A 22429-nucleotide genomic window follows, 5' to 3' on the forward strand; every position below is an offset into this window, starting at 1 on the left:
TTCCCATCTTTACTAGAATCCTTTTTCTCTCACAATTGGGATTGGTGACCTTGTGTAATTACTGCACACTCCTTTGACCCTTTCCCAAATTTTATTCCAACTGCTTACATCTCGGTGCTTCTTGAGACACATCCCAGTTCCCCAAGTGTTGAGCAGAAGGCTAGGATCCTAAGACCACAGGCACCCCAAGTAATGGGATTTCACAACTAGAGCTGAGGATAGCTTCTGTTTGGGTTCTTTGTTTTGCTGTTCAGGAAACTACTCTGCCTTTTTGGCCACTGTAGATGTTCCAGATTTGCACAGGGCGAGCTTTTAAAAGTGCCCTGAATTATTTGCATGGATGCAAACCCTTGCAAATGGGCCATGAAACAACCAGCATTTGGCAAGGAGGCAATTCTTAGAAATGCAATCAGCCCATGTGTATGTAGCTCCATCTGTGCACGTCTTCCCCATAAAAAAAGATAGAAAATATTGAGTAGGGGACCAATGTGAAATGAGTTCTTAAAGCTGGAGCAGGTGGGGGTGGGGAGGACTTGAAGGTCGGTATGCAAAGCTACTCAAATCTGTTTTGTGCAGAATGCCGTGAGAAATGCTCTGCTAATCTACACAAGAGATGAAACCATAGGAACATAAATCAACATTAAAGCTTCAAAAGATGAGCTTACCTCCAGAGAGAGATCTGTGCTCATCTGTCTCTGTGACCCTATCTCCACCTCATTTCTTTCTTTTTCTTTCTCTTTTAAAAAGCAGCTTCTCTCTATCACCAGCATCTAAAATTGCTTTTTAGACCCCCAGGCCCTGAGCTCCCAATGACCTTAAAGCTATGCTAGGGACACTCTGCACAGTCCCATCTGGAAGTCCCTCTTCCTGCAGAGGCCATACCAGCACAGCTCTAGAGTTACATTCTGGAAGGTTAGAAGGAGGTGGATCGGAAGTTGAGTAATCTGGGCCTGTCAGCTGCAGAGGATCATGTTACAAAGCCAAATGGAGCCTGTGCGCCTCTGGGTGCTTGGGAAAGGAATTGATTGATAGCAATCGCCTTTCAAAGTGTGAAGATGCCTCAGCAGAGCGGAGGGAAGGGAGAGGGTGTGCCTTGCTTGCCAGCCTCTCAGACTTCAGAAGGAGGACTCAAGGGGCTTCTCCCCTTCTGCAGCTTGCTTAATCCTTTTAGGGGCTCACCCAGACACATCTAATTTGGGAGATATAGAGCTATTTCAGGTGCCCATCATCCAGGTTCTGCCCCCCTTCCCCCGCAAGCATAAATAACTGATAGGGAGATGTGTCTATTTTTATTTATTTATTTTTAAAATTTCTATACCGCTTTATATTTTTAAGAAAAATCACAAAGTGGTTTACAGCATATTAAATCAATAAAACAATCTGAAGAAAGTCAAATCTAGAATATATAGTCAAAGCAACACAACAGAAAACTAAAATATTATCTTAAAGATTTCAAAATAAAACATTACAAAGGAGGTCAACTACAGAATGCGTATTTAACATCTCCAGCTGTTTTTAGACTCCAGTTCCCATCATCCCTGACCACTGGTCCTGATAACTAGGGATGATGGGAACTGTAGTCCAAAAACAGCTGGAGATCCAAGTTTGGGAAACCCTGGAGTATACAGTCCCCACAGCTGGTTCCTGTGAATAATGGAGGCATCCATGGAAAATGGTCCTGCCTATTTCAAGTCATTTCCCATCCTTTTAAGAATCCAACCAAGAATCTGGTCCACTCCAGGAAGCTAAGCTAACATCTGGACATGCACTTAAGAGTAATTTCTTCCTAAATGACTCTTTTCCTTTTATCTCCAAACCCTTTTCAAGACACTGAAAAGCCCCCAGGCCAGAGTGGCATTCTGTCAATAGGTGTTCTGTTTAGATCTTAGATCTGAGGATGAGTGTTGCTGCTCTCCTGCCAGGGCTCCGCTTTGTTGAGCCTCTGTGTGTTCCATATAGCCTCAAAGCATTTCAGAAAGCACACACATTTTCTCCTGCATGGAGAGTTAAAGGCTTTAATCCCTCGCCTTATAGACAGATTAGCAGCCACTTTGCATTCATAGATTGCTGAGTGGATTCAAAATTACATAACCACTTGTTTGCTTTACTAAAACGTAGCCATAGTGAAATAGTCCTGTTCCTGTTCTTTGGCAAAGGGCAAGCTGCTTCTTCCTCTCACTGGAGATAGTCTTGCCCAGTTGATGGTCTAGCTTGATCAGTTCTAAGGCTGCTCCATCGTGATGTTGTCCCCCAGGGCTGTCATATATTAAGTCAGGTGTGGAGCAAGTAAAATGACTGGCCAAAGGGAGTTTGCAGGTGCTGCTGATTGGTAGCAGCTACAAAGCCCACGGTGCAGTGTTTTGCAAGTGCTGCCAATCTGCATGCAAAGCTGAGCAGATACCTCTAGTCTCATTCCAGCTCCTTCTAGCACTTCCTCTGTGGGCACATCCTCAAGTGCCATAACAGCTATTCTCTAGCAGCCTGCAGCTCTGTTTGCTGCAGAATTCCTTTTCAGAGCACTTGTTATCCCACAAAATGATCCAGATGTTGGCTCCTTGCATGCGGACAGGGCTGTATGCCTCCAGTTTGGTCATGCTATCACAGACACCCCAACTGGGGTTTCACCCCTTCATAACAGATGGTTGTTGCTATATTGCACAGGACTCTTGGTGTTAAATATGGATTTCTGTAAGCTACATATGGTGGGCTGTTGAAGAAATGATTCTGCATCTGAAATGAAAGTTCAGCATCAGAACTGCTCCATTTTCAGGGGGGTGCAGCCTGGGGGAAGGTTGTAGAATAGGGGTAGCCAAGGCACTGCTCTCTAGATGTTATAGCTCCCAACACCATTGGCCATATTGGCCGGGGCTGATGGGAGTTATGGTCTACAGCATCTGGAGGTACCACATTGGCTGTAGTGGGTCTGGAGTGTGTTAACTGTGATTATAACTCTCTCCCTCTTTCTCTCCCTCATATTTCCACCAAGGTTTCAGAGACAGATGTCTGAACCTTGCCACCCATATCCTCAGCCAGGACTTTCTGGGGACAATCGCCCTGTCTACCACAGGCAGATGTCGGAGCCTATTGTTCCAGCAGCTGCCCATCCTCCTCAGGGATTCAAGCAGGAATACCACGACCCGCTCTATGATCACGGGGTCCCAGGCATTCCAGGGCCCCCAAGGCATGGGTTCCAGTCTCCAATGGGAATCAAACAAGAGCCCCGGGACTACTGCATTGATTCAGGTGAGTCAACTCACTTGAATCCCTCTTAGCCACATGCAAAGGCTGGCTTGTTCCCACTACATCTCATCAAGAGCATAAAGCAGCTTTAGTGAACAGTAGTCGCTCTGTAGCCCAGGAATGGGGGGCGCTGTGGCTTTCCAGATGTTGTTGGACTTCCGTCTTCCACCATCCCTGACCATTGGCCTTGCTAGCTGGGGCTGATGGGAGCTGGAATTCCACAACACCTGGTTCCTTATCCTGGTGCAGCCAGTGGTCCAATCTTCAGGCAGTCCTTGGAGTATGGAATAAATCCTGTTGTGCTTGTTGGATCACCCAACAGTTTGGAGAATACATCCTTCCTTTGCAACAATGCGGGCACCGGTGAGCCGTTGCGTGGTTATGAGAGATGTCTCACCTACAGTATGCATTTGTTCTAGACCAGTGGTTCTCAACTTGTGGGTCCCCAGATGTTGTTGGACTACAACTCCCATCATCCCTGAGCTCTGGCCTTGCTAGCTAGGGGTGATGGGAGTTGTAGTTCAACAACCTCTGGGGACCCACAGGTTGAGAAAGGCTGTTCTCTAGACATTCCACCAGGCTCCTCCCATGTTAGTTTTCTAAAACCCCACCCCTTTTCCCTGTTCCTTTAAAGCTCCGCTGTTTTCTTCACATTCTAGCAAAGGGAGAGGGTGGAGCAGCTGTCTATTGTGGCAGCGTTTAACCTACTTAGAATGTTAGATTATTTCTTTCTGGCTTTGGGGGGGGGGGAACAAATGTTAAAATCAGGCATTCAACAGATGTAGCAGAGAAACTAAGCTTCCATAATCTGAAAGGCATTACTGGTGTGGGAAGTGGAGCAGGGAAGGGAATGCAGCTTTTCACCTTTCTCTGCAGCAGCTCTTTGTCTTCCCATCTTCTCTCTGGCAGCTCTAGTGTTAAGCGACCGGCTCCATGGAGCAGCTATGAACCTGCAGCTGAGCACTCACCTTGGGACATGCAGGGGGAAAGGAGGAGGGGGTGCCTGATCACTTTAGATTGTGCAGCTGCTGTTGGTGCAGGGCCCACTACATATCTGCAAATCGCCTTAGGCCTAAAAATACTGTGACCTCTTGGAGGCTGCGTGGAACAGATGGGGAAAGATCTAAAGTTAAAGGCTTTCTCCCCCCCCCCTCTTTCCCTGCTTCTCACGTGCTATCGGAGGGAATGCAAAATATTAAGCTTGACTTTTTCAATGTGTCCAACCTCTCCTGCAGGTTCATTAAGTTATTTTCTCACATGCTCTTGGAAAGGCTTTGCCTTCTCGGGAGAGACAGCTGCAGCAGCAAAAGGGATTGTATTACAGCTTCCAGGAACAATATGATGTACCTGATTTTTCAAGGGATCGTGTTATTGCCCACAAATTCAGGTCATCTCCTATTTAGCTGTTGATTCATCTTGTCTCTTGATGCCAAATCCCAGTAGGTGAAAAAAAAAAGGTAGATGGCAGAAGAGTAGAAATAGTTTGCATCTGAAGTCTGGCTTCTCAGATGAGGGGAAATTCATGGAAGGGGCTGTAGCTGAGTGGCAAAGCACCTGCTGTGTGTGCAAAGGTCATGGGTTCGATCCCTGCCATCTTCAGTTAAAAGAGTCAGTTGGAAGTGATGGGAAATGGCCTCTACCTCAGATTCTGGAGAGCCACTAGCAGGGAGTGTAGACGGGACTGGACCATATGCTCAGGTTTCTCTTCCATCACTACTTTGACTTGCCAATGTGAGTTAAGTTGAAGCATCAGATCTTCAAAAATTATATATTTGTTTTTGGATAACCACATTGCCCAGTCTTCCACTTCAGAGATTGCTTCCGGACTACCATTTGTGGCACAATGGGTTTTACCTATGTAGTCTGTGTGCCAACCTTAAAACCATGTAGAACAGTGTTGGGGAACCTGTTGCTCTCCAGATGTCATTGGACTCCCAACTTCCATCGGCCCCAGCCAGCATGTCCCAACCATCAGGGATTATGGGATTTGCACACCAGCAATGTCTGGAGGGCTCCAGGTTTCCCATCCATGAATCACTTTAGCCTATAGGATCTTGGCACACAGAAATGCGGATCTTGCTATGCATCTACAGTTGGTTGTTGGGGCCAGGCAAAACGTGCTTCGCCACATGGCTGGATTCTACAGATAACCAGGGTCTCCACTTGGTGAGTTTTGCAGCAGCCTCTGTGGCACAGACTGTTATCAGAATCCAGCCGTGGAGAATTTTCACAGAACCTCCTTCTGTTTGTGGGGTTTGCAGATGTGTAGAAATTGGACGCATAATAATTTGTGCATGGTTTCCGTCTGATTTTAAATCCCACCTGGGCCCACTCCAAGGTACATTTAGAAAGCCCTTGGAAAGCCTTGCAGTGCAACGCTATATATTTTTACTTGGAAACAAGTCTCATGGTTGTCCGTAGGGCTTGCTCCCAGCTTGGGATTGCAGCCTTCAAAAGTAATGGTGCAGAAATACATTTCTTTCCAATCTGGATGGAGGATGCACCCTGCGAAACATTCAGAGAAGCATTACTGGAGAATCGTAAAAATAAATGCTGGATTTCCGAGAAACTGTCAAGTGGAATCTTGCAAACCTAGACATTGGTGCACTGGGGATTTTCTTCATTGGTCTGTCCACTGTTTAACCTGGAGAAGAAGTGAAGTGTGTTCGGTTCAGGGTGGTGTTAACCCCAATTCCATCTTTATTTCAGAAGTGCCTAACTGTCAATCAGCATATGTAAGAGGAGGAGGAGGAGGCTACTTCCCCAACAGCCATGATGGTAAGTGGGGAGTCAGGATGTACAACAACCTTCACAAACTTTGTGTTGTGCATAAATTTTGGACTACAAGTCCCATCAGGTGCAGCCAGCATGCTGGCTGGGTCTGATGGGAGTTGTAGTCCAAAACATCTGGACAGCACCAGGTTGACCAAGGCTGAGTTACATGTATATGCTTGTGTATGTCTATGCACATATGAGGTAAAATGGAAAGGAATGTAGATGTGATTATCCCAGCAGGAAGTGAAAGGGAAACACCTTCTCCCATGAAACCAGAAGTGCTGGCTTACATGCCTCTGCTTAGAGGCCCTTTCGCTGTAACATAAGAGACGATGTTAAAGGAATTGGTGCCAGGAAATTTAATAATAGCAAGACACTTCAAGCATTTTTACAGAGCTTAAGGGTGTTGAGAGGTCTTTATTTTTGTGATCCTTACAGCAGCCTAGGGCTATATGATGGGGGAGGCAAGGCTGCAAGAGAATGGCTTGCCTAAGACCACTTGTTCATTTTTGTTTATCATGTTTCCATCTTGCTGTCCTCAAAGGAGCTCAAGGTGGTGTCTACAGGATCCCCTCTCCCTTTTAGCTTCACAACAACCCTATGAGGTAGGTTAGGCTAAGAGTTGGCGACTGGTCCAAATGAGCATCTGAACCAAGGTCTCCCCAGTGCTCTAACCACTGCACCACACTGGTGCTCACCTAGTGAATTCAGTGGTTAGGTTTGAACCAGGGACTTCCTTTGTGCTCTAGGCATTTCCCGTCTTCCTCTTACTATCTCTGAGCCTGTTTTTATGGCTCTTTCCTGACTCTTCTGGTGCTGTGAAACTCACTGCCCTAATTGAGGTGTACTGATTGCTCAGCAAACTCTGGGGAAGATCAACCCACATTGAGCACTGATCGAAAAGACTGATTGTCTCAGCAACAAAATTCAGCCACGCTGAGCTTTCTTCAATCCGCTGAGTTCTGTGTTAGATCTTCACAGATAGTAAGTGCTCCTACCCATCCCTAGCAGAAAATTGGCAGTTGCAAAGAGTACGTATGTCATCTTGCAGCTGTTAATTATGTATTTATGCCATAACTTTAAATGGACTGGGGAAGCCAGTTTTATTCAGATTGTGATGTTATCTGCCTCCTGCTAAGTCCTCGTTGCCTTGCTGTAACTCCGCTTCCCCCAGCCTGATGCCCTCCAGATGTTTTGGAATAAATGCTGAGTTTGATGGGAGTTGTAGTCTAGAACATCTGGTGGGCACCAGGTTGGAGAAGGTTGAGTTACTGCAGGAGTGAAGAGCCTGTAGCCTTTCAGATGGTGCTGAACTGCAGCTCCCATCTTCTCTGGCCATTGGCCATACTTGTTGGGCCTGATGGGAGCTTCACAGCATGGCAAGAAGATTGACAGAGCTGTTTTCGGGCCTGTCAGAAATTCAATATCTCTTTCACCCATTTCCTTCCTTGGACACAGATATGGCTCGTTCCATTTTACCCACAAAGTGGTTTCTTCCTTCCTGCCTTCTCCTTTGGCACCTTAGGTGGCAATGCCAGCTGCAACCGTGGCTCTAAACACCTGACTTCAGTGGAACTTTATCTGAGCAAGAAGGGTCTCTCTCACACGTATACAGATACACAGGAGAGAACTATCTTTAAACTCAGTAGCTACACCCTGAAGCAGCAAGCCCTTTTTGGCATGGTTTGAATGGAGTGGGTCCATCTAATCATTGCCCTTACAATGATAGCCAAGGGCTCTTCCACATGTGGCAAATTTCCTACACTGGCATGTATTCCATGCTGTGTACTGAAAATGGCGATCTTACTGATAAAGTACGAAGAAGGTTTGGATCTACTCAGTGCCTGGATAGGGGAGTGATTGACGCGACATAGGAAATAATTGTAATAAACAAAATCAAGTCCCAGCACACTGGCCTAGCTGATAAATGTGGCAAAACAGATCCAGGTGTATTTGTCACATTTTTAAAGTGGTTTGCACATATACACAAATCATATTTGTGTGAAGCGTTCCTTCATGTCACATTAACTGTGATAATGACCATAGCTGGAAGGATAGTGGATCTATTGGCCATGCTTTAGCCAAAAGAGGGATTTCATAGCAAGTTGTTGGTTATGATTTTCATAGTACAGAACTAGAGGTTACATGTCAATGAAAGATTTTGCTTTCAAACCAGTTTCCAAATAAGGCATGTAACATTTTTGTAGTCTCCAGGATCGGATCCTTCAAACTGCTTCTTGGATCTGTTTGGAGGAAGCAACCTACACCAGGATCCCTCCCTCCCTCTCTAGTCCAGGGATAGGAAACATGGAGACCTCTCAGATGTTGGACTACAACTCCCATCACCCTGACGGTTGGCCATGCTGGATAGGACCAATGGGGAGCTGGAGGTCCAACAGCTTTCCCATCCCTCTTCTAGTCAGTTTGCAAGTGTTCTGGCAAGGCAGGTGGTGGATCCGGTTACACATAGCCTCACTTGAACTGGCAAAGCACTTGCAAGTTGATCAAAGTGGGTGGGTGGGTGGATGGAGAGTCCAGTATCATCAGTGAGCAAAATGGGCAAAGCCTGGCTTGTCCTCCAAGCCTTACCCAGCATGGCTGGTGTAGTGGTAAGAGTGTTGGACTAAGACCTGGGAGACTGGGGTTCAAATCCCCACTCAGCCATAAAGCCAGTTACCCATCTTTCAGCTCCTTGGAGAAAAAGTGGGATATAAATGTAGTTAAGTAAATAAATAAAAATACAGCCACTGGTGTTTGTTTGTTTGTTAAAATTGTTGACTAGTGGAAATGGCTATAAGTAGGAAAATAAAGTGAAAGTGTTTTGCTGCTGCTGCGTATCCCTCCCTCTGTTGCAAATGCACAGCTATCCTGCAGTCTGTGCTGAACTGGAACTAGACCCACAAGAGTCGTAACAGGGAAGCTGATCCATGGACACAGAAATCTGTTGACAGCTTTAAAGTGATATGATGAAATGCAGTGTAGACATTTGGTGAGACTTAACCAATGCAGTTGGAGCACATGGGAAGGTTCTTTCTTTTTTAAAAGCAGTTTAAACTGCTTAAGAGTTTGGTCAGATCCTTAGAGGTTGGTCAGATCCAATCAATAACGATAAAAAGCAACCCTAGGATGTTCTTGGATTTTTGGTTTTTTAGGGTATTCTTGAGTGCCACACATGCTGATACTCTTGCAAGCAACATTGGGGTGCTTCTGCGCAGACCCCCATGCTTGTCCCAGCCAGTCTAAATGCCAGCCTGGGGATGGGGCAATGGAGGTGACAGAGTTCAAGTGAAGGACTGCAGTGCAAGAAAACCAGCTTCTCAGTACTTTGTTTGCAGTACTCTTTGCTCCACTTGCGGTTTAGCACTTCTGTGTGAAACCAACTATGTGGGAACTTTCTGTCTGGACAAGCCCATGGAGTTGGCAGAAGCAGCAGCTGGCACATCTGCAAATAAGCATTTCAAGGCCTTACCTGTTGCTTTGAATGAATGGCTGAGTAGCTGCCATTGCTGCCAACAAGCAATGCAATGAAGCGAATCAAACCGTCCAGGAAGGAACAGCTTAATAGTGTGTGTGTGCGTGCGTGCATGCGCAAGTGCAATACATTGCAGAGAATTTGTGGTGAGCTAAGAGATGTGTATTTGATCTTCCTAGGATTCCCCTATGAGAAAGATGCCCGGCTCTACTTTGATGACACCTGCGTTGTACCAGAGAGGATGGAAGGTAAGGGACTGTCCACTTAGGCTTGTCTGGGGTGAAGAGCTTTTGCAGAACTCTAGAGAGGGACGCGGGTGGCGCTGTGGGTAAAAGCCTCAGTGCCTAGGGCTTGCCGATCGAAAGGTCGGCGGTTTGAATCCCCGCGGCGGGGTGCGCTCCCGCTGCTCGGTCCCAGCGCCTGCCAACCTAGCAGTTCGAAAGCACCCCCGGGTGCAAGTAGATAAATAGGGACCGCTTACTAGCGGGAAGGTAAACAGCGTTTCTGTGTGCTGCGCTGGCTCGCCAGAGCAGTGATGTCACGCTGGCCACGTGTCTCCGGACAGCGCTGGCTCCCGGCCTCTAGAGTGAGATGGGCGCACAACCCTAGAGTCTGTCAAGACTGGCCCGTACGGGCAGGGGTACCTTTACCTTTACCTTTTAGAGAGGTTAGAATTGGCCACTAATTAGCCAATTCGCCCATGGGCTTCAATAAGATCTACCTCATTTGTGCTGAACATTATGGGGAAATTTGCTGCAAGACATAGGGCTCCAGGAGTGGAGCTAAGTGCCAATCAATTGGATGCTAAAGCCTATGAAGGAAGTGCTGCCAGCCAGGTGCAGAGTTGCTTTCACATTCAGCTGCCTATATAGCATATTGCTTAATGGGGAGAGGAGTAAAAAAAAGAAGCATCTGCAGCCAGATGTGTAGCCACTTCCTCGCTCACCTGGCTTCTTTCAGACCTTCAGAAGTTAATGGAAACTGCAGCAGGGGATAGGTTGAGCACTTGGGATGTCAGTTCTAACTGGTGTGTGTTTCCCTTGTTGGGAACAGGTAAAGTGAAGCAAGAACCCACAGTATATCGTGAAGGACCTCCATACCAGAGGCGAGGGTCGCTCCAGCTGTGGCAGTTCCTCGTCACACTCCTCGACGACCCAGCCAATGCTCACTTCATCGCCTGGACTGGCAGGGGCATGGAGTTCAAGCTGATTGAGCCAGAAGAGGTAAAATAAATCTGAGAGTGAGCCTCCAAAATGGCTGTGACGGTTGCACTTTTAATTTACTGACTGTCAAAACAAAAGGTTTGAATTTCAGCTGACAGAATGGCTGGAAGCCTACTGGAATGTAACAGAGGATGAAATGCTTGAAGTTCGAATGAAAGTGTCACTGGGAGAAGGGAGCTGGATGAGACCTTAGGCTGGATGATGTGAAATACTGCTGCATAGCTTCTGTTGATCTCTGAACCAAGCCACTTAACCCGAGGGCCCAGTAGCACTAGGAGAGACCTGCCAGAGTGGGAAGGTTTGGGGTCTGGCTTACTGAAGGGGGCACAGAGGTTGTGGAGTAGGGCTGGTGATGACTTCAGCCTTATGGTGGAAACTGGTGTGTGTGTTTTTGCTTGGTGCTAAAATTGGACATGTACCAGAAAGATTGAAAAAAGTGGGTGGTTTTGTCCTAATTCCTTCCCAACTACCCTTTTCTGTCTAAAATGACTGACGTTGAGAATCAAATAGCAGTGGTTCAGGACCAGTTGCAGGGTAGCCAGCAACCCAGATGCTTGTTCAGGAGCTTCTGTAAGTCAGCCTGGTGGGACATAATGGCTGCAGTTCACTGATACTGGCGCACCCAACCTGGAATGATGCCTGTTGAGGCAGGGACATGGCATGACAAGTGCTCCCGAGAGAAAATACCAATGATGTGTGCCATGCTGACTGAGCATTGCCCTCTTGCAGAGATGCATCAGCACCCAATGTGGTGACAGTTCCTATATCTACCCATGGTAGAAGTGTGCAATGTCACCTTTTGCCCACTATGCATAAACAGGGTACCTCTTGTTGGTGCTTCCAGTGAAACTTCCAAATCTGCCTCATTCACTGCTGAGCAGTGGTGCACTAGGCAGGCATTTCATGTGGCAACTTGGCAAGGGCACAAGTATATCCATCTCCTCTCTGAGTCCTCATTATTAACTTGCTCCAAGTTGCCGATGGCAGGGCTCAATGTCCAGGGCTGCAACAGTGGGCAGAGATGCTGTAAATCAGGCATAGGCAACCTTTGGCCCTCCATATGTTTTGGCCTACAACTCCCATGATCCCTAGCTAACAGGACCAGTGGTCAGGGATGATGGGAATCGTAGTCCGAAACATCTGGAGGGCCAAAGGTTGCCTATGCCTGCTGTAAATGAAGCCATTTCTGGCCTTGTTATTTATTTATTTGCTTGTTCGTTCTTTCCCGGTCCACATTAAGGTCAGATGGGGAAACTGCAGAGCAGCAGATGGCACAAGGCTCTGCTTCCACATTTCTTGCTGAACCTGTTGAGCACAAAATTGCTTAGTTTGGCTGTTCCCGGGCCTGATTATTTGCCAGCAATGGCTCCCTGTCTTAACTGCTTGGGTTGTCTTTCAGTCTTCAGAAGATCTTGTCCAGCTAGTGTGGTTTTATAACCTTATTAGAGATAAAATGCAATTGGATTAGACCAAACACAATGCACCTTGTATGAGGCTCTGATTCTGGAGCGCGACTGCAACCTATTAGACACTGCCTGACTCAACAGAACGTTCTGTTCAGTTCACACTGGGGCCCCTGCACACTTTCTCAAAAGTGGCTTTGACTCTGAACCAGGTGGGGTGAGGAAGTTGTGGGACTCCACTTGCAGTCTTGGTGTGCAAGAAGAGCATTGGCAGGGTCTGATAATCTCATGGCGAGGGAGGCCCGAGTGCAAAATGTGAGGCAGGCTCTGATGTGCAAGATGAGCCTGAGGCTTCCTTCAGATCCTGGAGCTACAGAGGAGAAGGGATGAACCCTGCACTTTCCCCAGCCCCAACCTGAAATTTGTTTGGATTCTACTCTTGGTAGGTGCAAGCGCAGAACTATAGCAAGCCTTTGTCTCCCATCTCCAAGGTGGAAAGGGGAGGTGGGGGGCCTGTATCTGCACCTGATGGGTGCCCTGAGATTGGAGCACCCATTGGGCGCAGAGGCAGAGCAAGCAGGGACCCTTCCCTCCTGTAGCTCAGAACCATTGGGGAGTCAGCAATGTGGGGAATTGCTCCTATACCTGTTGGGTGTTCAGTTTCGGAACACAAGGCACAGAGGGTTGTACCTAACTAAATGCTATCCAGAGTAAAGGTAAAGGGACCCCTGACCATTAGGTCCAGTCGTGGCCGACTCTGGGGTTGCGGCGCTCATCTCGCTTTACTGGCCAAGGGAGCCGGCGTACAGCTTCAGCTTCTAAGCTGCTTCTGGTGAACCAGAGCAGTGCACAGAAACGCCATTTACTTCCTGCCGGAGCGGTTCCTATTTATCTACTTTGACATGCTTTTGAACTGCTAGGTTGGCAGGAGCAGGGACCAAGCAATGGGAGCGCACCCTGTCGCGGGGATTCGAACCGCCGACCTTCTGATCGGCAAGTCCTAGGCTCTGTGGTTTAACCCACAGCGCCACCCGTGTCCCTTGCTATCCAGAGTAGATCTGTTTAAATTAATGGATCTAAGTCATGTTTGTGAATGTCAGTGGGTCTCTTTTGAGTAGAACCAAGTGGCATATAATCCATTGGCAGAGCCAACCTCCACACACCCCAAAGCTCTGAGCTGTTGGGGAGTCAGGGTTTATCTTCTGCCCCTGCAACCACCAGCTCTAAGCTTAGAGCAGGAAAATTTCCCCGATTTCATGAAACTTCTCTGAAATATAGCACATAGTCAGGGACTGGATTCTGATCTTTGGATGATAAAGGGTCTGGGTATGGGACTCACTGGGGATATGTAGGTCCCACCATCTACCTGCAGGTGCTGAGTGCTAACGCTGAGCTATCCATTACCCTTTTCTTTTCTTTCCATACCGATTTCTGCTTTGTTTATTTTTTCTGTTCTTTTGTTTTGCTGTTTGCTTCTCATCAGCTTTTAGGGAAAGTTGTGGGTGAGTTGTTTTTAGTTTTACAAATGTACACGGTATAAAAAGCAATCAGAATTTGCAAATGTAAAAAATAGACAGCACATAACGCAGAGTCTAGCCAGGATCCATTTCTTGCATGTTGTTTTCTTCCTGGTCCTTTGGCACAGTTTACTTGGCTTTCCATAACAGCTCCCCAGATAGCAGGTACAGAGAATGTGCCTCTTTTCTCATAACTAGAGGCACAAGAAGTCTACCCCCTTTTAAACAAATAAATATAAAGCTAAACACTGTAATGTCAAAAACAATTCTGCTTCTTGGTCCACCACGTGATTGGTAAACTGCAGCAATAATATGCAGTGAGCAGAACAAAATATAAAGACACTGGATATATAAAATAAATGGAAGACCAAGATATACAGCGACCTCATAGGGATAGAATTGTTCAGAAGTCCATCAATGCAGTTGAGCTATTTTCTCAATGTTCTGAAAAAATGCTGATGTGAGGCTAGTTCATTCACCCATTTCGGACAATTCTTATTCATGGGGAACATATCAGTGGGAAGGCCAAAAAAAAGCTACCCATTTGTTAATCAGTTATGGTTGAAAAGTATTGCTCTCAGCATTCTTAGAGAGGCTGCAATGTGTGTTTGCTGCATGTCAAATTTTGCAGCTCTGCAGCAATCATAAACTATAACAATATTTTCCATTATAGTTTGAAAGAGTAGTTTGTTTTTGCAGGTCATATTCAATGACTGGGAATATGCACTTCCTTTTTAAAAGGTAAAATACCTGAAGCACCATCACTGATTAACAGTTTGGTGTGTTTATTTTTCTTGCTGATGTGCTTCTTCATTAATAAAGATAAGCTAAATTGGTTAAGTAGACTGAGATTGATACAAAACACAAAGAAAACATTGCATAGCGATGAAATCAGGAAACAGAGACTCACATTGGATAGTAAAACCTTGATCTTGATTTCTACATGATCCTGCTGTGTTGTTGTTTAGTTATTTAGTTGTGTCTGACTCTTTGTGACCCCGTGGACCAGAGCACGCCAGGCACTCCTGTCTTTCACTGCCTCCCGCAGTTTGGTCAAACTCATGTTAGTAGCTTCGAGAACACTGTCCAACCATTTCGTCCTCTGTCGTCCCCTTCTCCTTGTGCCCTCAATCTTTCCCAACATCAGGGTCTTTTCCAGGGAGTCTTCTCTTCTCATGAGGTAGCCAAAGTATTGGAGCCTCAGCTTCAGGATCTGTCCTTCCAGTGAGCACTCAGGGCTGATTTCCTTAAGAATGGATAGGTTTGATCTTCCCGCAGTCCATGGGACTCTCAAGAATCTCCTCCAGCACCATAATTCAAAAGCATCAATTCTTCGGCGATCCTGCTGTAGTTTTGTCTGTTTGTATTTTCAGCGTTTTGTCTTTCATATTGTTCATTATGCATTATCACTGCAGGTATTAAATTACTTTGTGACAACATAACACATCTTATTTTTTGCCATTACACATATGAGCTTCCTAGCACATATATTTTTAGCGATGGATTTCTTATGCTTCCAATTTTATTCGTATTGGCTCATCCCTCTCTCTCCCCCTACTTCCCCTCTACCGCATCCCCCTCTTCCCCCCCCCCCACGCCCCACTTTTCTCATTAAGCTTCAGACACTTGGTTGTGCCTTGCAGAAAGGCTTTCTGCTAATTCCCCTCTGTTGCTGAGTAGGCTTTGCTCTGTCGTCGCCCTGTGGAGACACTGGTTTTTGTAAATAAACCCTTGAAATTACTGAGAGGAATCTTGTGGTGTGCTGGGTTGTGCTGAATGATACAGAGAAGGAAGCTGTTTGACTAATAATTGAAACCAGCTGCACAGCTCAGCCAGGCAGTGCATGGTGGGTAATTATCCATAATATACAGTACACTCGGCATGGAAATTGTGGTTTTTCAAACAACAATTTGGCAGCCCCCCTCTAGTCAGAGGTCTGTGAGAGTCGGCCGTTTCACTCCCTCTCCATTAGGAAAAGGCATGGCTTTGATCTGGAAATGCTTGAGCCATGAATCTTGCGCTGTCTGGCAGTTTTCCTTTGGTGAGTACGCCAGAGGAGCGCAAGTGGGAGATGCACAGCCACATCGCAGGGCCTTGCTCCCCACGCACACAAGGTGAAAAGCTTTATACATTTGAAGCCTCTCAATGAAGTCTGCCCCAAGTAAATGGAAGTGGGCTCTCTTATATGATCAAAAGGCTGTTAAGAGACCTTGCTTTCTGACCCTATGGTCCAGCGAGAGGATGAGGGGCTTTGGAGGAGTTTGTGGCTTTCTGTGCCCTGCTGTGCAGCAGCAAGAGGAAGCTCTTACCGCGTAATCAAAGCCCGTGTGCTGAGAGATGATTATGTAACAGCAGCACCAGGGCTGCTTGGAATCTGTGCATTGGCAAAGCACTCTCCGCTCTCTTCCTGTTGTTACATCCATATGCAAAGAACTTGTGTCTGAACATGCAAAATGTAACCGAACATGCTTCCATCCTGGAGCCTGTTAAGAGAGGCTCAGTCCCCCGCGATACTGAGAAGCCTATTGCTCTCTGTTGCCTTAAAACAACACAGCAGAGCTTCTTGTGCTTTTTCTTCCTTTTGACACTGCGACAACTTGCTAAGCGCTGCTGTATGCTTGCTGCTGTGCTTTGCTCCAGACATGTTCCTCCTCAGGGTACAAGAGATGAGCTGTGCTCAGGGTGGCAGGGCAGAAAAGGCTGAGTGCAAAGGGGAGAAAGATGTCACTTATGTTGGAGGTTTTCCTGGAGCTTTAATTGAAATCCCATAATAGATGGAGAAGGGGCAGAGAGGCAGGTAGTGGGAAGTAGATGCTTCTCTCTGTGTTGGAGCTGCAGTGAGGCAGGGTGCTGCTTTCTCTGAGGATGGTGAACCTATTTAATTGATCCTTGCATCTCCATTCCTCTTTCTTTGCTCTGATGAAAAACCAAACTGACCGGGTGCACCATACGAATGTAGCTATCTGCTTAGCTGCTGAGGCCACTGGAAACACCCTGTGTATTGGCTCGGACTGCTGTTCTGGGCCTTTGCGATGCCTCAGGTGGATGCAAGCTGCCTCGGTGCACTTAGTGCAAGGAAATCCCATTAATCTTCTCTGAGTGCCTTGCAGATTGTCCATTCCAGAAATCCACTGGGAAACAGTGGGTTGGTTGGCAGCAGGCTTATGTCATCAGAACCTGCTCCCAAAGAGAGCTAAAATGAGTAATCCCCTCCACACGACTGCTCCAGAATCATATTAGAATTGAGTTGCAACCCATTAGGAACACACTCACTGCAACGTTGTTGGGTTTCCTGGTCATGCCTTGCTGGCTATGATTTCCATTGAAGTCAAAAAGTGTGATATGCTAATGGTCTGTTGGTCGATACTCTGTGCCCTGGCCAGCAAAGTTTGGCTGGTTGTCTGTGACTTTGTGAAGCACCAAGAAGCAATCGTTAACTAAGTGGGGGGGGGGGGTCCTCCAGTCTTTTAGGCCTATGGACACATGTGGATTTTTGAACGATTTGCCATGGGTACCACCACTTCTTCCCCCTCCCTCTTTACAAACAGAAAGAAAGCATGCATGCACAAATTTTGCTTTCCCAAGGGATCTGGGTAAAATGTGAATCCAGAAGAATTTTTCTGAGCCTTTGAAAAGTACATAGATCTGAAGGGGGCAGTGGGGGGAAGTATCACTCTTCCAACATCCTTCTTCAATTCTGTGCTTTTCAAGAGAGAAAAGGGCAATGCCCCTCACCTCCTCATGACCAAGGGGGCCAAGGAGGCTCAGTGGCTTCATAGGTGTCATGGTAAGACCCCCTGGAAGATCCCAGTGCCCCATTTGAGTCCCCCAACCTAGGCCTGCATACAAGTATTTCAGAACCTGTGGCCTTAACTGGTGGTATTTCTGTCTCCTCTAGAGGGAGAGGCTTGATCACAAAGACTTTCCAACCAATATGCCAAAACACTTGACAAGCACTGCAGAGCTTCATGGCTGTATTCTTCACCTTCTTAGGTAGCTCGTCGGTGGGGGATCCAGAAGAATCGTCCGGCAATGAACTACGACAAGCTTAGCCGTTCTCTTCGCTACTACTATGAAAAAGGCATAATGCAAAAGGTGAGCAGCCCACTCCTTCCTCTGAACATCCTTGGTACGTGAGAGCTGTGTGGTTGTAAAGGAACAGTCTTTGGCACAGTTATGGCTTACTTTTCAGGACCACTCTTCCTCCTGTTCCATCTGCCTAATTGGAGGGAAGACAGCCAACACACCATTTCTTGGGGCATTTCCAGACAATCAGTTTACAGCATGCAAAAAAGCAAATTGATTTTTCATTTCTTTGCACCGTCTACATTTAATTTCCCCAGTCCTAAAGCTGCAATACTATGTTGTGTGAGAGGAGGAGGAGATTCTTCTCTTCCTCCATCCAATAGCACACTAATATCTATTGCATTTGTTGCATGGAACGTGGTTTCATGAGTGTTGCGAGCCACTCCCTGCTGCACCTTGATGCACCTGAGATTTCTCAGTACCCTCCCTGGGACCTTTTCCGTAGTATTTCTTTTGATGTTTGAAGTCGCTTGGTTAGGTATATACTGCATTGTCTAAAAGCAAAGTCTGTAACACTTTATCAGTTACAGTTCTGCAGGAAGTCTGTCATTGACATTCTACTCACTATTGATCTAGGGCAGATTCCAGTGTATAGTTAGCAGAGTAAAAACACATTGCAGGATTCCCAAAAAATAGACCAGAGGCAATTAATAGTTCATCCAGCAGAGTTTTACTGCTACTAAACGCAAATGAGCATAATGGTCACAAATCCAATGCATTGAGGATTGACACTGTCCATAAGAAATCCAGTTGCAGCAGACTTAACTCAAACTTAAGGTTTAGACTTACTAGAAGTTATTTTAACATTAAACATACTATGTACAGAACACCACCTCAGGAGGATGAAAGACAAAGTGAAACCCAGGCTCCTTCTTGTCTATTTTTAATAGTCAGCATGACCTTGACAGAAGAGATGAGAGAGCCAGTTTAAGCCAGCTGTACTCAGCTTCTCTGAAGGAATAACCCAAACATCATGAACCTTCTGCTTGTTTCTTTCACACAGAGAAGCTTCCAGAACCCTCTAGAATTAATTAGAATATGAAAGATCGCTACGCATCAGATCAATACTTTCTGCACTAAGAAATGCAAACTGACAAACTCCACCACATCTAAACCTGACTTGGAAGTTCCCAAGTAGCTTGTCAAGGCTTACTTTTGTTTTCTTTGCTTCTCTGAAGGTTGTGTGACATGGGCTGAACCCCAGCAGGCACTATTGTTCAAAGAATGCAGTCTATGAGATTGCCATTCCAATTCTGCATTGTCACCTTAGCAAAGCTTTTCAAAGAGTCTGTGGCACCTTAAACACTAAGAAATATATTATGACATAAGTAACTGTGCCCCAACCCCACAGCAAACCTGTTTCCTTACATTATGTCACCTCCTCCAGTTTATTCCTTTTGAAAGATGTATATTGCAAGGCCTTTGTGTACTCTGTGCAAAAATCTTCCTGCACAACGGCAGACCACACTTAGCCTTGCCCTCATTCAGTATATATCCTGCCCATCCCACTCTCAGGTTCTGAGATTTCACCAGGCATACTTTTGAGTCTATTTTTGCCAGCTTAAGAGCTAGAAATATCCTTCAAATAAATAAATTAATTAAAAGAATGATTTTCTCATGATGACTAATATACTGCAGCCTACACTTCTGCAATGTTCTTGTAGAATCTCAGCTCTCACACAGCCTAGCTATAATGCTTTACAGACCTGTATGAATATCCTAGAAAGGATAAAATAAAAAGCCGGGTTTTTGAAAGGCGCTTGCTTGCACATGCTCTGCACTCTTTCTTCACAAAAGATTTTGAGAAGTTATGTTGCTACTGAAAAGTAATAAAGGGCAGTAACAATTAGAAAGAAACCCCTGAAGAACATGTTACAACTGCTATAACAATGACTCTTCACTTCCTGTCTCTCCTGCATAACTTCCTGCCTGTTAATCCATCTTCACATGGCAATTGAACCATCCATCCATATATGCAGTCATACATACCTGCCCCTTCCTTACCTGTATTGCCCTTCTTCTTTTTTTAAGGTGGCTGGAGAGCGGTATGTCTACAAGTTTGTTTGTGACCCCGATGCCCTCTTCTCCATGGCCTTCCCTGACAATCAGCGCCCCTTCTTAAAAGCTGAACCAGACTGCCATGTGAATGAAGATGACACCTTACCTCTGACACACTTTGAAGACAACTCCGCATACCTCCTGGACCTGGATCACTGCAGTAACCTCCCCTACGCCGAGGGCTTTGCTTACTGACTCACCGGGCAGCTCGAATGCTGACCTTAAGAGACTCCGGTTCCAACACATAAGGGCAAAAATGTTTTGTTTTTGTTGTTGTTTTTGTAAAGAATTTCTGCTGTTCATAAAACTGCTCTTTGCAAATATTATCGGAAGAGCCTAAAATACTTTTAACGGCCCTCCACCTTGAAGACAGACAGTAGCATGGCTAGTGAGTAGGGCCTCCTGTTGCGGATCGCTTCGGCTGCCACCGTGAAGAACAGCTGGGGAGGGACTTGCAACAGGGGGTGTCTTCTGGGCCCGGTTGCTTAGGGTCGTGTGTGACAAAAAGATGTTCACAGGACTTGAATAGACAGTGTGTGATTAGCAAATGTCAAGAAAATACGCTATGTAACAATCACCAATCCTTGTATCTACCTTGTATAATGGAAAGGGCTCCCGGATGCTAAGGAGCCAGTGCAGCGTAAGCCCTTTTCGGATGGGTCACGGCTTAGTGTGGTGCTTCTCCGGGCATGGCTGAATTAGCTCAGCCCCTCTGGGTTCTCAGTCGACAGCTCTTCAACCTGAGGAAGCCTTTCCTTCTGATTATTTTTATTTGTTTTGTGTTATAATAATAATAATAATGATAATGATAATGATAATAATAATTTTGGTCCATAATAAGCAAACCCAACATAAAGGACAGCACTTAACCTACCAGATCCCTGTGAGCCACACAGGCACTTGGCCACCCCCTCTGTTGCAAGGCTGCGCATGGATGGCTTGCTTTTAGGGGAAGTCGGGGGCTCGGCCAAAACTCTTTTTATGTTGTGGGGCAACATTTGTAACCAGGTTTTTTGTAGGTTTTTGTATCTTAAGGCAAAACCAGCTTTTGGCAAAGCTGAGCTGCTCCTTTTTTGCTTCCAGCAGCGCCAACACGAAGGTTGCTGCAGCTTGGCGGCGGCGGGGGGGGGGGGAGGTGGAGTCCCTTGCCCTTCCATGTGCATATCTGCTTTGTGCTGTTCTGCAGTGGATGCTGTCCAGGACAGTTTGTACAGTGTGCTCTGCATTCAGAGTATGCTCCCGCGCAGCAGCAGCAGCAGCAGCAGCAGCAATTGCAGGCTGCTTGGCTTTCCCTGCAACTGGGGACTGTATGTATATAATACAAGGCAGCTCCAGCCATTGAACTTCTCCCAGGCAGGGCAGTCCTGACCGTGTGGCGGCATTGTCTTGTAACAGCCGAACTACCTTTTCCAGTTCTCCCTAGGCTTGCGAGCAAGAGAGGTGCAAGATGTGTATACAGACATATTTTTTAGCTTCATCTGTAAGTTGCATTACCCTCCTTCTGTTCATGCAAGTTGCATATTTTAAGAGGATTTTTTAAAAAGGAATATATATATATATATATATATAACTTGGGTTTGTAAAAAAAGAAAGAAAGAAAAATCAGAGAGGAAGGGGAATTGGTCAGAGTTGATCGTTCTATGTAAAACATCTCTGGATCCTTCAGAAATTCCCCCTCTTCTTGCTGCGTTCAGCATGCACCTGTACCGTGCTTGACCCGAATATGCATATCTTTCCCTGCGGACTCCAATTTTTTGTTGTAAATGCTGTATAGGATTTCTCTTTCTGCTTTGATAACTTTGTTTGGGTTTTTGACTAACTTCACTTCTTCTTTTTTAAAGAATGAAGATTAACTCTTTGTAGACGACTCAGCAACTCTCCTCAGAAAGTATCATGTGGCCTGTCAAAAAAAGCACAGGGCAGCAGCAAAGTCAGCTGCAGCGCCCCCCCACCCCCAAATTATGCCCCAGGGCTTAACCAAAACAGTGGGTTTCGTTTTTGTTTAATTGGTTATGGGAAGTCTATAGTGCAGAAAGGGTTAATCTGAGGATTGATGTGAAATGACTGTTGCCTGAGCAGGGCTATATAATATATCTCCTGCAAAGCTGCATTACATTCTGTACTGTGTACAATAAAGGATTTTTGCTTTCTGTTCAGGCACTGCTGGTGTGCTCCCTCTCATTCAGTTGTGTTACCAGCACTGCCACGCAGAATTGGATTGACACTGCCCTGTCTGCTCCTGGAGTTCTGGAGAGCTCTATCCCTGGGCAGGATTCACCTAACAAACCCCAACAACAGAGCCCCTATGCAAGGGCTTCCAAATGGGGCTTTCCTCCTCCCTTCTTGTTCCCCTCACACACCCTGAAAGTGGCTCAGGGGGAAACTCAGGAATAAAACCCAGAACAGCACACTGAGGGAGGGGGCTTGTTCTGTCTCAGTTCTGCCTGCACCTCAATTTTGCCCACACTGGGCTGCAGTCCCTCAAGAAAGCAATATTGTTTCCTCAAAATTAGCACTATTTCAAAGACCTCTATATTCAACGGACATGGAAGTGAGCGGTTTTCGCACAATGTCTTATCATAAGGTGTTTTGACCCAAAAGTTTGTTTTCCTCTAAAAATCAACATCTCTTGCCCTCCATTTCTTCTTCTTCTCA

General features: G+C 46.1%; 1 protein-coding gene across 2 annotated transcripts in view; it reads left to right on the plus strand.

Annotated features, from left to right (window-relative positions):
- The window catches only part of ETV5 (ETS variant transcription factor 5), a 41363-nt gene extending 19429 nt beyond the window's left edge, over window positions 1-21934 (plus strand). For both annotated transcript variants that reach the window (XM_028730838.2, XM_028730839.2), the window contains exons 8-13: window positions 2987-3243; window positions 5950-6018; window positions 9667-9735; window positions 10541-10710; window positions 17624-17725; window positions 19748-21934. In XM_028730838.2, coding sequence (XP_028586671.2) covers window positions 2987-3243; window positions 5950-6018; window positions 9667-9735; window positions 10541-10710; window positions 17624-17725; window positions 19748-19969 — 889 coding nt within the window. In that variant the 3' untranslated portion in view covers window positions 19970-21934. The remainder of the gene's footprint in view (window positions 1-2986; window positions 3244-5949; window positions 6019-9666; window positions 9736-10540; window positions 10711-17623; window positions 17726-19747) is intronic.
- The last annotated feature ends 495 nt before the right edge of the window (window positions 21935-22429 follow it).

Source organism: Podarcis muralis, chromosome 6 (assembly GCF_964188315.1).
Source record: "Podarcis muralis chromosome 6, rPodMur119.hap1.1, whole genome shotgun sequence".
Lineage (NCBI taxonomy): Eukaryota > Metazoa > Chordata > Lepidosauria > Squamata > Lacertidae > Podarcis > Podarcis muralis.